Raw genomic sequence first — 17,323 nt, 5'->3', positions numbered from 1 at the left:
CATAGATTCATTGTTTTCCATCTCAAAAAATTAAAGCTTCAAGAATAATAACAATGAACTAAAAACAAAGCTTTGAAGAAACGTCAATGGCGGTTGAAGAACAGGGGGCTGATTTTGGAGATTAGGGCAAAAAATTATGAAACTTACCTCCAAATGTAGAGAAAAAGCCGATCTTTATTTTAGTTTAATAAAAATGAACTACAGTTAAGGGATTAACAGGGGGCAATGGTTTAAAGAAGCCATAAAAATGGCGAGTTTGAAGAGAGAGAGAGAGAGAGAGTGAGGAAAAAAGAGATCAGAGAGACAACAATTGAGGGGTAATAATGAAGGGGCGGTTCAAATGAGAATATACCGGGTCTAATAAGAAAAATGGGAGGGGTTATGAGTGTATATTAGGAAAAACAAATTTCCAAAAATAGAAAGTATTATAAAGTGGACAAATATATAAAACTACCCGTTATAATAAGGTGGAAAAACATAAAAGAACGGAGGGAGTAGTATATTAATGAAACCTGTATAGATGTTGGTGCAGACTAATTTGTCTATTATGTTAGACGTAACACTTCGGTTTACGCTAATAGTTGTATGTTGGATTTCTGTGTTGAAGCGCTTTGGATGACTCCTTAGTCCACTATAGCAAGCAAAGGTCTATTGAGATTGTGTGAACATGCAAAAGGCATATGTAGCCACCCACTAGGGCCACTACGTACTCATGTATTTGGTGGGGCGGGTGCGTATGGAGCGGGTAAGACCTCATGCTTACCACCTACCTATTGTCCATGACGAATAAAACTTTTTATACCTATACACACCCACTACCCCAACCAAAATCATATTCAAACCCACCCTAATTTAGGCGAATGCAGTGTAAAACCCGTATAATTTTACCTGCCCGTCATCTCTAATTTCATCAACAAAAAACTATCATTTCATCCGCACGTTTGTTTACCGATTAGTTTCCTTTGTCTTCTCTTATTACTCCCAGTAAAATTTTTAATAGTAACATAAACTGAGTACTAAAGTAATCAAAACCCTTTGATCTTAAGGCGAAAATCATTCAAAAACCATACTATATTTGAGGAATAAATAATTAATTAAATGATACACACTTAAAAGAGTAATAATAATAATAATAATAATAATAATAATAATAATAATAATAATAATAAACTAATTAAGTTAAATGAATTTTTGCTTGTATGGTTCATTCATTCATTAGAGATACGTGTAAGCTTGAAGAGGAACGTTTAACCACTAGTCTAGCCACATTAAATTGAATTACTTGAGCTGATTTCACCTTGTGCTACTCCACCTTGACGCTCTCTTAGCCTGTAAATGCCACCACCCGTGTAGAAAACAATTAAAAGACAAGACTATTATGATTTTATCAATAATCAATAATTAATATATATATATATATATATATATATATATATATATATATATATATATATATATATATATATATATATATATATATATAATAAATAGAAATTTGTTATAATCAAGACCACCGCAAGACACAAAATTTTCATTAAATAAAAGACATTTAGACACCAAATCAATCCCGACAAGAAAACGGTTACACAATACATAATTTTAAAAATTGAATTATACTATGTATATTAACTTATAGAATTACTGCTGTTACTAGGTCTGTCAGAGATTATTAAAGTCTTTTGATTTTAAAACTATATTGATTCTATGTTATTTTACCTTTTTAATTCTATTGAAGTAGTGATTTTACCTTAGCACATGTCACACTTTAATTTAAGCTAAAAACTTAACAATTTTTCATAAAATCAATTGATTAGATACTCGAACATATGTGGTTAGCCTTATGTCTAGTCGAACACGATGACATAAGTATTTGACATAAGGATTTGAGTCTCAGTAATATTACTTTAGATTTCTTATTCTCATTTTGATATCTATTAACCTAAATCAATAGTTGTTAGCACACTTAATTAGTATATTAATATATTAATCTTAGGAGTATCAATTAATGTTATAAACCTGGCAATCTCAGCTCTTCGTTTAGCCTCTTCAGCCATAATGTTGAGATCTCTGAATGAATTTCTCTCACTAAATAAACCTTTCATATCAATAGACTTCCTCACACCAGGGACGCCAACGCGTCGTGTCCATCTTTCGGCTGCCCATGCCGCCTCTCTTTCTTCCCTTCCAAAGGCCTTCTTATCCGTGAACGCAATCTACACCCAACAATGCAACATTGTCTTAGAAAAAGAACTAAAAGAAAACGAATGTAAAGCAATACTAATATTTGATAAATTATCCCTATAGTTTACTAACATATATTTCAATCTGATATAATTATCATATAGAACTAAACTCGTAAAGATCGTGAAAATGCACTTATAACATTCCTGTCTTATTATTGATTAAATATGTGCATTAATGATTAAAATTATTTAGCAAATGTAGTATTTGAATAATACCCTATCATTGAACATTTTGCGCCATGCTCTTCCACTAAGAGCATATCGAACAGCAAACTTTATAGGATCAAGGAACATGTAAGTAACAATGTTGTACAGCCATATCACCCCTGTCCAACCCCATCCAATTGATCTTATTCCAGCCAAATCCGAGTTAACTAATGCTGAAATTATGGTTGCAATCTGCATTACATATTTACAAAATTAGCAAATACAAATTTATAGAGGTTTAAGTGTTTTGCGAATTACAACTTTAATTATAATTTTTACGAATTATAACCATCATAGTATTAATGTCTAGCATTCAGGCCAAATCACAGGATTTCGATCATTTTATTGATCGGAATTTTATATTATATAGTCGAAATACTATGACTAAACGCTGTAAACATTGATATTCTGGTGGCTGTAATTTGAAAAAAAACATTGTAACTATAATTCGCAAAAAGTAAATAAAAAATATAATAATTTGGAATTACAGCTTTAAAGTTTAGCACTTTTGCGAATTACAACCTTAATGTTTATCTTTTGCGAATAATAGCCACCAAAGTATTAAAGTTTACATGTTCAGGTCAAATTACAGAATTCCGACCATTCTGGTGGTCGGAACTTTACGTTAAGTGGTCGGAGTTCTGTGTTTTTGGCTTGAACTTGTAAATTTTGATATTTTGGTGGCTGTAATTCGCAAAAAATAAACATTGAGACTGTAATTGGCGAAAGTGCTGAACTTAAAGACTAAAATTGGCAAATTATTAAAAAAAAAATAAGGAGGGTGGCAATAGTGATTACCAATTGAGCAATAAGAAAAGCAAAAACAAGGAGAAAACCAGGTCTTTCGGTGAAAGACCAACCACGAGCACGAGTAACAAATATAAGTGCTTGACTTATAATGCTAACTTGAAGGTAAACAGCTGATGCCATTCTTTCCTTTAGATCTTTCACTACTTCTGGGTCTAACATGTTATGTTTGTACTGATTCAAATCTCTTACTCCAAACTTTTTCTGCTCCAACAACACATTAAACAACATCCATTTTTTATTGTTAATATTAAAATTGAGAATAATTTTGTAATTTACGGTCACAAAGTTTGAATTTTTGTGAATTAAAGCTTTAATATTTATTTTTTTTGCAAATTAAAGTTACTAAAGTATTAAAGTCTATATCATTCTGTTCCAATCACATAATTCGACCATTTAAGTGGTTGAAAGTTTAGGGTAAGTGATTGGAATTATGTGATTTGGCCTAAACACTATAGACTTTAATACTTTGTCAGAGTATATAACATATCTTGAGTTGTAATCGCAAAAAATAAACATTGAATTGAAATTTAAAAAAATCCTAAATTTTAAGGCTGTAATCGACACATTATTATAACCACTGTTTTTTTGTTAATACTAGTAAAAAAAGAGTATATATACCGCAAAGAAGCTAGTGTCGTAAGCTGCCCAGTAAAAAACTACAGTCATGACAGCAAGGTAGGTACCAAGAATAATCCCAGTGCTAAATATTTCTTTTAGGTTCCACCGATCTGGTACTGGTGATGGTTTTACTCTGTCTTTCGATATTGTCATTATGGTACCTAAATTAAGTATTTTAAATCATTGATTGATTAGATTATACTATATGCAATAAAAAAAACTATTGTTAGAGTATATAACATATCTTGAGGCCTCAAACCATAAGTTTAACTTTTTAGTTGAGCTGATTTCTTGACATGATATTAGAGTCAGCATGACAATAAGGTTACGAGTTTGAATCTCAATTACTCCCTCAACTACTCCTTAAATTTAGGTGGAGTATTTTGCACCAGGTATGGTGAGTCTGCATCCACACTCTAGCTCCAAAGGCTCTCAAGTGATGAGTCGTGTTAGAATAAATATTATATCTAGGGCCTTAACCATAAGGTTAAACTTTTGATTAAGTTGATGCCTATGCTATAACTTATTTTTTTGGGATTGTATAATTAATTTACTTACCATCATTAAGAATAGCAATGACCAAGACCATGAAAGGTGGAAAATCGAATTTCCAAATTACACATAACAGCATAAATCCCAACTGCCAACAGATGTACAACAATATTAGTTCTCAACATTCGACATGTAATTAAAGAGAAAGTAGATGAATAGTGATATAAGAAACTTTTCTTATAATTTGTTCTCTTAAAGGCTCAACAACTCTTTTTGCTTTCTTGCACTCTACCTACACATGTTTCGAACACTAAAATTATCAAACAAAAAACACGCGTAACAGCATCAGACCTGAGGTCTGTCCTACTTTGCACGAACAAGCGCACCTTACTCATTCGAGCAAAGAGGGCCTTTAACTGCTCGAACGAGCAGCCTCTTGGTCGTGTAGCAGCCTTACCTTGCTGCCCATCTTTCTTCCTCGTAATTCCTTCACTTGACAAACCAAGTCCAATGCCTTCCTCTTCACTTCCTTTATCAAGGGAAGCTAAAGATTGGCTTATAAGGTGATCAAACTCACCACTTGATGATTTGGTTCTTACAACAATAAAATTAGAGCTGATAATTTCTATTACGACATAATAAGTCAAACGAATTCGAAACTAATACGTCACTAGCTTCTTACCCTTGTAGAAATACTGTTTACAATTATTTACCGACACATACACTAAGTCAACCAAAAACCAAAAGTCAACAATTACTTCAGTATGAAAATGTTAAAATGTTTTTCCTTATTTTCATTTGAATATTTGCTGGCATAAATTTGACAATACTTACCACTATACGAATAGTTATGGACACTGCATATATCTGTAGAAACACAATAAACCGATCATCAGTATTCCTGTTATGACACATATATTTCACATAATCCTAATTCAAAACTTTAATTTCTTAGTAATAATAAAAAAAGAATTAAATATAAATAAATATTACCGTATAATTTTTCATTCTTTGAAAAATAGAACGGCTAGTAAGAACAGCACTAATAATAACACTAAGTCCAGGCTCAGTCAAAACAATATCTGATGCACTTCTTGCTGCATCTGTTGAATCATCAACTGCTATACCAATGTCTGCCCTCTTCAATGCTGGTGCATCATTTACTCCGTCTCCAGTCATCCCGACTATATGCTTTCTCTCTTGTAATCTTTGCACAATCTTGTACTTGTGTTCTATAGTTTACCCGATATGATTTTAAATTAACACTGTGTTTGGATAGAGAAAAATAGAAAGAACAAAAAGGGGAGGGATCTAAAGGATTAAAAATCTCTTATTTGGATAATAAAAAAGGTATGGGAGATTTGGAGGGGAGGGGTTTAGAGGGAAGACGTGAAAATTTTGTTAAGAATATAACATCTCCTAAAACGGAAAGATTTTGAGGAAAAGCAATCATTTTCCTTTTTGTTATTCCCTTCCCTTCTAAACCAACAAGGTGTACTCTCTCCTTACCCCTCCTCTTCCTTTTCCTTCCTTCCTTTCCTTTATTTTCTCTCCTAATTTGTTATTCAAACATATTATTAATAACTTCCGAAATGATATTTGTTGACTTATAAGATAAGACATGTTGATGAGTGTACCAGGAAAGACACCCGCAAAACCATCTGCATTTTCGATGAGTTCGTCGACTGGTGGCATATCGGGATTGTGATCATCTTTGTTGTCCCCTAGAAGAGAGGATGATGGGTACATGTTTGTTCCCATTCCTAGTCTTCTTCCTGTTTCTTTTGCTATTGCAAGTTGATCACCTGATGTATGTTCAAAAACCCAACTATTTTTTTTTGTTATTGATAGCGTGAGGTCAAAAAATAAAAGTTAAAAGTGCCGAGAATAAATAAAGTAAAATAACTATGCACAAATTCAACGAGAAATTTGATTTTGAAAAATAACCTGTAATCATCTTAACGCTGACACCAAGATCGAGAGCTCGTTTAATGGTTTCTGCACTGTCATGGCGAGGGGGGTCGAAAAGTGGGAGAAGAGCAACAAATTCCCAAGGACCCCCTGCGCTCTCTATGGTACCCTCTGGCACTTCCTGTAGGAGTGTACAAAACATATTGTGACTAGATAAAAACTATACATAAATGACCGAACAAAAATAATCGGACTTATCAGCTATTTGCCGAATAGATCCTGAATCCATCGTTATTAAAATCACAATTCTAATCTATAATTTTACGATTTTACGATTCAAAAACAAACGAGTGATTCGAATTGTAGGTAAAATCGTAAGTTGGTAGAATCTTACGATTTTGATCAAAACAAAATTTGTAGAGGTAGAATCATAACACGATTCTACGATCCTATGATTTAATGATTCAATTCTACGAATTTATTCTTAATTTTTTTTATGTACCATCGTTCATTAATTTTTCTTATGATCTAATGATCCATCAACATAATTTTTTAAAAATAAACTTGTTCACTGGTATGAAGATTTAATCTAATTATTAAATAGTTTTCTATTCATTTTAAAAAATGAAGTGAATGAAACTTTAATTAATAAACTTAAACTTTTGAGGTGAATAATTATGATTAGAGAGCAAATTTAAGTTTATTTGTAGAATTTTACGATCCTACAATTCAATTCTACAGGTTTGAACGATTCCCAATTTCAAATAGAATTCCGATTTTAACAACTTTACATGAATCAATGCTAAAAAAAACTACGAATTTTTGGCTACCTGGCGAGCAACACCAAGGGACCTCAGGCCGCGATCAGCATAACTATCGATCACTGAATGAACTCTACGTTCGATTGATGACTTGTTATGCGACAACTCTAGAATCTGTACGATCAAATACAACATGGTAAATAAGGTAAAAGACACTCTAAACAAAGGTTGGTTTTGATTCTGAGACAATGTATACCTGTTCTGGTGCACCTTTACTAACTCTGTGCATTCTACCGGCTTCATCAATGAAAGTTAATGCTGTTCTTTTATCAGTTGGATTGAATGGAAGGAAATGAACCTCTTTGATTCCCTCTCTTGCCTTTTTTACATGCACCAAATAACAAATTTTTTATCAAAATTTTGTTTCAGTTAGTTAATATTTATTCTTTTAATTTAGAGTTGATCAGTTAGGCCGAACTATTTGGGATTATAATAATGTTTAATAGAGGCGAAGCTGAAATGTTAATTTTTGTAAGTGTATATTCCCTCCTATTCACCTTAGGAGTCCCATTTGACTTTTCACGGATTTTAAGGAGAGTCAAAAGTGGGATCCTAAGAGTAGGAAAGAGAGTGGTATTATGGGTTTTTTAATGTAAGGGAGGAAAATTAGTATGGGTAATGGAGGGTATAATTGAAAATAAGATAAAGTTACTAAGGGCATAAAAGTCAAAAACCCATACCAAAAATAAAAATGGGACAATTAAGGTGACTTGACCATAAAAGGAAATGAGACACATTAACTGAATAGGAGGGAGTATTATTTTTGCTTTAATTTAGTTATTTGTTTTAGGCCTAAAATATCAAAAGTTATACACTAAAATAAATTTGACCTAAAAATAATTTGTGTATTTTTGTTCACGCTCTGGTGTTAAGTTCTAGTAATTATTACATTTCATAGAATATATACCTGCTTAGGGTCAGACAACATCGATACAATAGCAGTATCAATAGCATCTTGGTTTTCTAACCTTGATGCTCTTGCACCCATTAGCACAACCATATCCTTATCAACTCCTTTGGCAAATACCTGCAATAAACAAATATTTAATTATAAATAATAAATGAGGATTTGAGGATACTAAGGTTTGAATAGTCATTTTTAAATTTTCGATATTAATAAAGGGTGCAATTAAATTAACTCTAAATTTGAACTTTTTAATTTGATAAATACTAAATTTAAGTTAATTTTAGATTTCCAATTGAATTATGGTTCCTACACGCAACATTATGAATTGTTAAATTGTTAGATTTCCAATTGAATCATGGTTCCTGAACTTAATATTATAGTTGTGAAAAACGGAAATAAAAAGCAATTAATTATGTAACCTCGATCAAACTTTTATCAACAGTGAGCTTGTTTAGTGTCAATGTGCCAGTTTTGTCACTGCAAAGCACATCCATACCAGCCATTTCCTCAATTGCAGTCATTCTCTTTGTTATTGCACCCTGCATCATATAAAGATCATCATCTTTAAACTTCTTATTAATGTTTAGACTTCATTTAACTACTAACAACTTATATTGCTAAGTCTAAATCATTTGCACACTTCTTATTAATTAATTTTTTCAGATGATGTCGTATGTTTAACTTTTCTTCTTATTAATTAATTTTTTCAGATGATGTCGTATGTTTAACTTTTCTTCTTATTAATTAATTTTTTTAGATGATGTCGTATGTTTAACTTTTTGAAATTCTGCCTAGGTAAAAACCATTTAATTAATACTCCCTCCTATTCATCTACAATGTCCCATTTACTTTTGGGATGCTATTCATCTATCACTCTTAAATTGCATTTTTTATTAATTTATAAGTTAAAATATAGTCATGTGAGATCTTATTTGATTTGTTTGATGTAAAGATTGTTAATATCAACTTTTTATAATTTTCATTATGCATAACTCGATATACTAAGTATCAAATAAGTGTATTGAATAGAGTGCATAAAAACATTTTAGATGAATTAGGAGGGAGTATTAAAGGTAAAAAATAACCTGAGAAGACAAGCGATGTGAGCCAATAGCCATAGTGACAGAAAGAACAGTGGGCATGGCAATAGGAATGCCACCAATAAGCAAGACAAGAAGATTGTCTACACCAACACGATATGGCCTTTGATGCAGGCCGTAGATTACTAATATTTCAATGATCATTCCTATTGCTATTGAACATATACAAAAGTTCCCAATTGCCGTCAAAACCTGTGAATAAAATTAAAATGGAGTAAAATTTTAAATTTTTTCGTTCTTAAATTCATTATTTATAGTTTTATAATTAAAATTTATAATTTACAATGAATTATTTGTTCAATTTAAAATTTCTCATGGAAATTTAAACAAACTATCTCAAAATTACCAACCTTTTGGAAATGACCAATATGAGTAGTATTTTCTACAAGATGAGCAGCCTTGCCGAAGAAGGTATTGACGCCGGTGGCGATAACAACAGCTTCAATCTCACCTTGCTTACATGTTGAACCTGAGTAGACTTCACTCCCTGGATCCCTCGTCACTGGGAGTGATTCTCCTGTAAGTGCTGACTGATACATTTTTTAGAAAGACTTACAATATTAGTTATGAAAAAGCTAATCATTCCATTTAGTCAGATTGCTATATTTTAATTAAAAAACTTTCACGTAAAAATGAATAAAATAGCAATTAGATTAGATATAAAAGTGTACAACTGCTATGAAATGATATTTAAATTTTAAATTGATCTTTTTTAATCATGGGCTAAATTTTACTTGATCGAAAATCAAAATTAGTACTCCTAATGTAAAATGATTTGCATATCCACTGTCGCTATCATTATAAGGAGTTGTTTGGCAAAATAGCTTATTAGTTAATTTTAGTTTATTTTAATACAATTAAAGGGTTGGGTAGTCAAACCATTCAATGACATTGTTTGATAAATTAGTTGGTTAAAACAATTTTTATTATTATGAATAAGCTGCTTTTGAATAAGCTGTTATCATAGCAGTGATTTCAAAATCAATGGTTAAATCAGCCAATTTCATCAACTACGAGTATCAGCTATTAGCTATCAGTTGTTTACCAAACACACTCAATAAGTCAATATATAAATGAACAGATTATAAACAACTATTAAAAAAAAAAAAAAAAAACTTGCATAATCTCAACCTGTAATAGCCCAACTTTAACTCAAAATAGATCGACATGCTGATCAAATATAAATAAACCCCAAAACTATCCGATCCAAAACATCATATTAAAATCGACATATTAAGCCATGGTCTTTCATTATGAGTACAAGTGTACAATAATCAATTCCTTCGTTCGTTGCTTAAGGTTATTTCCATTTATTATTTCAAAAAACTTAGACGAGAGGGTCCGATTATAAGAAATAAATAAAATAATAAAAAAGGAAGGTATATATAATCAATTTGGATATGCTCAATTCACGCGTGTAATAACATTTAAATTTTTTGGGCATTTATTAATTTTGAAAATTGATACCTTTAAGGTCAAAATTAATATCTTTAAGATCAAAATTAAAAAATGCCAAGAAAATGAAAAAAAAAATTGCCTACGTTGTTACACGTGTGAATTGGCCCGTCTCAAATTGACGGTCTCATTATGAGGTCGTTTCGTCCAAGAGCAGCTGTTGTTGTTTTAGGTTTTTCCATTTATTGTTTCCATAAATAATCTTTCTATTTATATCATAAATTTTGAACAACATTAACATTATTCATTTTCATTTTAATATTTTAATAATGCTTATAATCCCTGCATATCTTCCATTAACTTTATTTTAATATTTTTATATTGTTTATAGTTGTGGAAATTTTTTAAGAAGCTGAGGGAGTACTCATACAATACTATAAAAGAACTGAAAATTTTCATATGACTATTTTATAGAATTTTGGCAAATGAAACATTTTTACAGCTTAAAATGTAATTGTATGATATTCAAAAGATTTTATTACATTAATTATGATTTTGAGTATTAAAGGTAAGTTTTCAAAAAAATTTATTAGACAAAATCATACAATCATTCAATATTTCAATCATACAATACTATATCATGACAAATAAAATGTTCTAATAATTCTGTCATGTGTTTTAATTTTATTCAGAATGAGTGAATTAGTGGATTTTAAGTTTGAAAGCATAACAATTTCAACACATTTTTTTTTACAAATTGTTTATTTCACAAAATTAGCACTTTTTGGGGAGAATATATTATCAATAATTAGTTATTCAATCAAGCAATAATAATGTTATAAAAACTTATCTCAACTTTTACATAATTTTATTAATATTATAATTTGATAACTATATTATACAATTGCATTTTCTTAAAATTTATATTTATAGGTATTTCGATATTTATAAACTTCATGCATTGCACGAGTTTGTGTACTAGTATATCTTATTGACTATTTTAGATCATATTTATCGCATAGCACGAATGATTGAGAAATAAATAAAATAATAAAAAAGGAAGGTGTAATTAAGGATAATAAACCTGGTCAATTTTGAGAGGATCACCATCAAGAAGACGTGCATCAGCTGGAATAATGTCTCCAAGTTTTATGCTTACAATATCTCCTGGCACTAACAATGATGCATCCATTTCTTCCCACCTCCCATCTCTTAGGACCTACTCATTTTTTTAAAATTTAATATTATTTACCTAAATTATTAATTTACAACTACATTTATTGAAAATTACAATTAAAATTTTCACTATCAAGATATTAAGATCATTTTTCAATGTAGAAACCATATAAAAATCATACGTATTATAATATGTTCTGAATACACATATGTAATTATTTTTATTAGGCCTATTTAGTTTACCTGATTTTTATTGATTTAAAATTAATTTTTACTGATTAAAAGTGATTTTTATTGATCAAAACTGATTTTTACTTATCGTAACTAATTGTTATAGATTAAAACTGATTAATAATTTTTAGTGATAAACTGAACATGATCTTAGTGTAATCAAAAAGTAGTTTTCGATTGACACTTGATATATAAATAACAAATGGTATCTTAAGTCACATGAATATAAAGTGTGTATCAGTTAATGAGTCATTTTAGTATAATTAATTATAATCCAAAATAAATAATTTATAAATTTTTAGTCATTTGGAAATAAGGAAAATAAATCATAAATATATTTATATTAATAAAAATATAGTGATACCTTAGCTTTTGGGGCCAAACGAGCCATAAGAGCTGCAGCTGCGTTTCCGGCATTATTTTCTTCAATGTAACTGATTGTTGAATTTATGAGCAGCAATACTATGATTCCTATAAAATCTGGATAATCTGGACCTTTTCCCTGTTTTATTTAACATTATATTTTCTTAAGTTTTTTTTTTACTAAATCAAAGAATAATGTAAATTTGTTAAATTAGGCTGGACTTATTGTGAATGCCAGCATATTAACGGAGACACAAGTGCACGCACTTCATTTATGTTTTACTAAATCAATGCATTCCACCCTTGATTAATGAATTATACTAATTTCCTTAAGATTACCAACTAATTCACTATTACCTAACAAGTTCATTGTTATTGCTCCTCTAATCATTTGTGGGTATGTCCTTTAATAGTGGTAATTATGGGTTTTATTATATAAAACAAAAGTAAATTGTATTTTTAAGTAAGGCATGATAGGCCGGTCATATTTAAAATAGTAATGAGACAAATATAATGGAACATACTAAAATAATTATGAGGCTAAATAAGGACAAAAAAAGTAAGAAGGACAATGCTCGAGTTTGAAAGGTAATTTACTTTTTTTTATTTTTGATTTTTTTGTAAATGCAATAACTCATTTTAAAACAAAATTTGATAACACAAAATAACAAAGAAGTATATCAAAGTAAATGAAAAATTAATAATAATGAATTTATAAAAAAGAAAGTGGAGATAGATATTACCCCTCCATGAGCAAGTGCAATCGCCATAAGTGCAGCAGCTTCCATAACCCATGATAAAGGATTCCACATAAATCCCAAAAATTTTAATATTTTATTTTCCTATAAAAGCAATAAATATTATTAAGCTCAAATTGCTATAATAACCGATAAGTGTTCAGTTGGTCTTGGACGAGACGGCCTCATAATGAGACTGTCAATTTGAGCCGATCCAATTTGCAAATGAAACAATTTGAGCATTTTTTTTAATTTTCTGGACATTTTTCAATTTCAATTTTAAAGGTATTAATTTTCAAAATTGACACCTTTAAGGTCAAAATTGATAAATGCCCAGAAAATTAAAATGTTGTTACACGCACAAATTGGACAGATCTAAATTGACGGTCTCATAATAATACCGTCTCGTCAAAGTTTTTGTGAGAAGTATTTTTATTTTTTTATTTAGGGTTTTATTATATTAATTCCTTTTGGAAACTAACCTTTTTCTCCTCAAGTTTGTTGGGTCCATAAACTGATAGTCTTTGTTCAGCCTCTTGGGTACTTAACCCTTTTTTTGTACATCTAAGAGTATCAAATACTTCTTCCATGGGTACTTTTCCCTACATTTATAATGCACACAAAACAAAATTTTAACATATAATTAATCTAAAATATTTAGTAGCAAATTTAAAAACTTCAACATTAACAAATAAAATCACCCAATTCGCCTTTTTATGTCTGATTTAGAAAAATTAAGCTTAAACATTATGAAAAATCGGAAAATCTTTTATTTTTTCTTCAATTTAATACGTTTAGACATAACACAAAAAATAACTGAATTCAACTTTTTATGTCATTTTTTAACATGATATAAAATGCTTAAAATCCTAATTTACATTGAATTATATTGTAGTAAACTAGTAATATATACAAAAAATTAAAAACATTATTGATAAAATATGACAAATTATATAGATAAAATAGCAGAAAGAGTAAATTAGTACCAAATCAACATGTTGAATGTCTTCAGGAGGGGGCACCAATTTGTTTTCCTCCATGATTGATTAATTTTCCGAACTTTCTCTACCTACAAGTTTTTTTTATAATATGAAGTATAATATAAAAAATGAATAGTGAAAATGTATCTAAAAGAAAAATTAATGCCTCTTTTACTATAATATGTCATAAAATATAATCCCTCCGTTTTCTAATGCTCTTCCCGTTTACTTTTTGCATAGTTTTCAAAGTAAATTTTGAGTCTTAATATCTCTAAATGCGCATCGACAAATAAGTATTTCAACAAACCAAGAAAAGTTAGAATATATATATATATATATATATATATATATATATATATATATATATATATATATATATATATATATATATATATATATGTATATATATATGTATATATATATGTATATATATATATATATATATGTATATATATATATATATATGTATATATATATATATATATGTATATATATATATATATATGTATATATATATATATATATATATATATATATATATATATATATATATATATATATATATGTATGTATGTATGTATGTATGTATGTATGTATATGTATGTATGTATGTATGTATGTATGTATATATATATATATATATATATATATATATATATATATATATATATATATATATATATATATATATATATATATTCATAAAATTTATAGTACATACATTTTTTTCTTTAATTTTGATGATTTAAAAGCTCACCCATTATTAGGAAAACTAATACGGAAATTAATTAAGTTCCCATTAATCTCAAAGAATTTGTAAAGCAAATGTAACCGAAAAAGAAACTTAATGGGAGTAACATGTAAATGCAATTGTATTCCAGTAATTCAATACTTTGCAATATTTATTTACTACAAATGTGAAATGTCATCCCTTTAAATTTTTTATTTCTTGAAGAACAATAAAGATACAATAAATTATTGAATTATACAGAAAAGTAGAAATTGATAGAATTTACCTGAAATTGAGAAATACTAAGAAAAATAATTTCTTAGCACAAACATGAAGCAAATGAACCTAAAAGAAGATGAGAATTAGTTAAATCCCACCCTTCAAAAAAACATTTTTCTTTTTTGAGATGGAATACATTGATAGATATTTATGCTCCATAAATTTGAAACATTCATCAACAAATCACAACTATTATTGAATTACACAACTTCTATTTTTTTTTATATTATATGAATATGGAATATTAAAATTGAAATAAATAAATAAAAATAACTATCATTAGAATTTGAAAGATAATGTAACAGATTAGCCGGCCCACTAAACCCACGTCAAGGGGCACTCTTTTCATGTAGATTGAACAAATCCTTATTTGGTGCTTTGAAAAGTATAATTAGAAATAGGAATTAAACTAACTAAATAATAAATGTATACTAAATTTATTAAAATGCCCTTAGAATTCCGATTTCGTAATTCCAAAAGACATATATTTAATTGGTATATTCGGTAAATGTAGTTATTTTTTAATGATTTTTGCTTTTGGCTTTATGGCCCACGTTTTCTTAAATAAACAACCAACAACCAACAACCAACCAACAATAGGTGTATATTAAACATCATAATAGTAGATTAAAAAATGCAAATCGACCAATAATTATAGCTGATCAAACAAGCCAAAAGCTCTAACTAACTTTATTTGCAAAACATACCTTTAGCTTTTTCATCAGTTTTGTGCTTTTTGACTTATATTTTCTAAGATATGTAGCCAATAACAAATAACTAATTATACCAAAAATCTCTTCAACAAAATGGTTTGTAGCTAGCAAAAAAGCCAATGCAACTAGCTAGTTAAACAGGTTAACTAACCAACCAACAACCAATTATAAAACACTCCTAAATAATTAGTCGATCAAAAGTTGTTGGCAAAACTTTCACTTGCATGTCATACGTAAAAATGACAACTTTTGAGTAAAAACTATGTAAAACCTACCTTAAAATGCTATTTACCATGAGCATTATGTGTTGCCTAATTTAAAAGCTCAAAGCTATCAGAAACTATGTAAAACAACTTTAAAAATTATGTTGAGCACGTCCATTATTGGCCCATTGATACTCTTGAGAGGCTTCTTAAAAAGAAAATTTGAAAAAAATAAGATTTTTTAATAATTTTAATAAAAAAAAAAGATTCGGTAAAATTTTATTCCCAAAATAAGCGTCTTTGGCCCCAAAGGTAGGCTCGGTATGTAATCGCTGTTACTAACAGCGAGTATAAAAAAATGGTCAAAATTTTAGTCAAGCTATATGTCGCTGTTACTAACAGTGAAATAAGACTTACAGCGACTAGTTTTGCCCGACAATTTTAATGGATTAGCAAGCCTGAAGCAGTTGAGAATATCATTTTACGGATCCATGAATCACTCTTCCATAACGAAAGTCTGCGATGTTTGAGATTCGTTAATGGGGAAAGCATACCTCTTTCTTTGGTAGAGGTACTAACACGAGCTACTTCTTTTTACTTAGACCATCATCTCAGCATCTGCTATCTATCTCAATTTGGGATTGAATGCTTTAATGGCTTGAAGATCTGCATAATACAAGGTTGTCCAGAGCTCGAAGGAATTTTAGACTGTCGGGAACAAGGAAGAGAATTTCTTCCTCAGCTACAGCGATTTGACCATTGACCAGTCAAAGCGTTAACAGCGACATATAGCTTGACTAAAATTTTGACCATTTCTTTATACTCGCTGTTAGTAACAGCGACTACATACCGACTTTGGGGCCAAAGACGCTTATTTTGGGAATAAAGTTTTGCCGAAGCTTATTTTTTGATTAAAGTTATTAAAAATCTTATTTTTTTCAATGTTTCTCTTAAAAATTGGAATCTTGTGGAATATTCATATTCTTCATGTTCTATAGACTTATATTTTGAATTTTCCCTTTCATAATACTTTCTCCGTTCTTTAATATTCTTTCCGTTTGGAGTATTTTACTTAAGAAGAGAGAAACTTGATTATGGTTTTTGAGACATATTTAGAAGATAAAATGTATTTTTGTGAAATCTCATTAGATTCGTCTTAATATATATTTTTTTTATTATGTATTTTTTTTTTATTTTTTTATCATGCATATTTAAAGATGTTAAGGCTTATAATTTTCTTTAAATATTGGCAGAAAATACACGAGTAGAACAAAAAAGAAACAAAGTGAGTAATACTTATAAGGAAATTTTCATGATTTTTGACCTACTGAACCATTATGTTTTAATTTTTGGCCCATCCCCTCACCTCAAGTTGTATTTCCCACTAATTTTGAGTATCTTGACTCC

The 17,323-nt window shown here is 29.2% G+C and overlaps 1 protein-coding gene across 1 annotated transcript; it reads right to left on the bottom strand.

Moving 5' to 3' along the window:
- Nucleotides 1–1,200: 1,200 nt before the first annotated feature.
- On the bottom strand, nucleotides 1,201–15,094 carry LOC130810357 (ATPase 7, plasma membrane-type-like). The gene is made up of 22 exons (XM_057676381.1): nucleotides 15,008–15,094; nucleotides 13,998–14,080; nucleotides 13,494–13,613; nucleotides 13,018–13,116; nucleotides 12,276–12,413; nucleotides 11,589–11,723; nucleotides 9,460–9,639; nucleotides 9,095–9,301; nucleotides 8,429–8,548; nucleotides 8,010–8,129; nucleotides 7,299–7,421; nucleotides 7,112–7,216; nucleotides 6,318–6,462; nucleotides 6,008–6,175; nucleotides 5,364–5,602; nucleotides 5,205–5,237; nucleotides 4,437–4,518; nucleotides 3,879–4,039; nucleotides 3,249–3,461; nucleotides 2,460–2,642; nucleotides 2,017–2,213; nucleotides 1,201–1,329 (listed from the first exon to the last, which is right to left on the bottom strand). The coding sequence occupies exons 2-22, from the start codon at nucleotides 14,049–14,051 to the stop codon at nucleotides 1,269–1,271; spliced, it is 2,883 nt and encodes a 960-aa protein (XP_057532364.1). The 5' UTR covers nucleotides 14,052–14,080; nucleotides 15,008–15,094; the 3' UTR covers nucleotides 1,201–1,268.
- Between the last annotated feature and the right edge of the window lie 2,229 nt (nucleotides 15,095–17,323).

Source organism: Amaranthus tricolor, chromosome 4 (genome assembly GCF_026212465.1).
Source record: "Amaranthus tricolor cultivar Red isolate AtriRed21 chromosome 4, ASM2621246v1, whole genome shotgun sequence".
NCBI classification, from domain to species: domain Eukaryota; kingdom Viridiplantae; phylum Streptophyta; class Magnoliopsida; order Caryophyllales; family Amaranthaceae; genus Amaranthus; species Amaranthus tricolor.
This window is presented reverse-complemented; position numbering and strand designations above follow the sequence as displayed.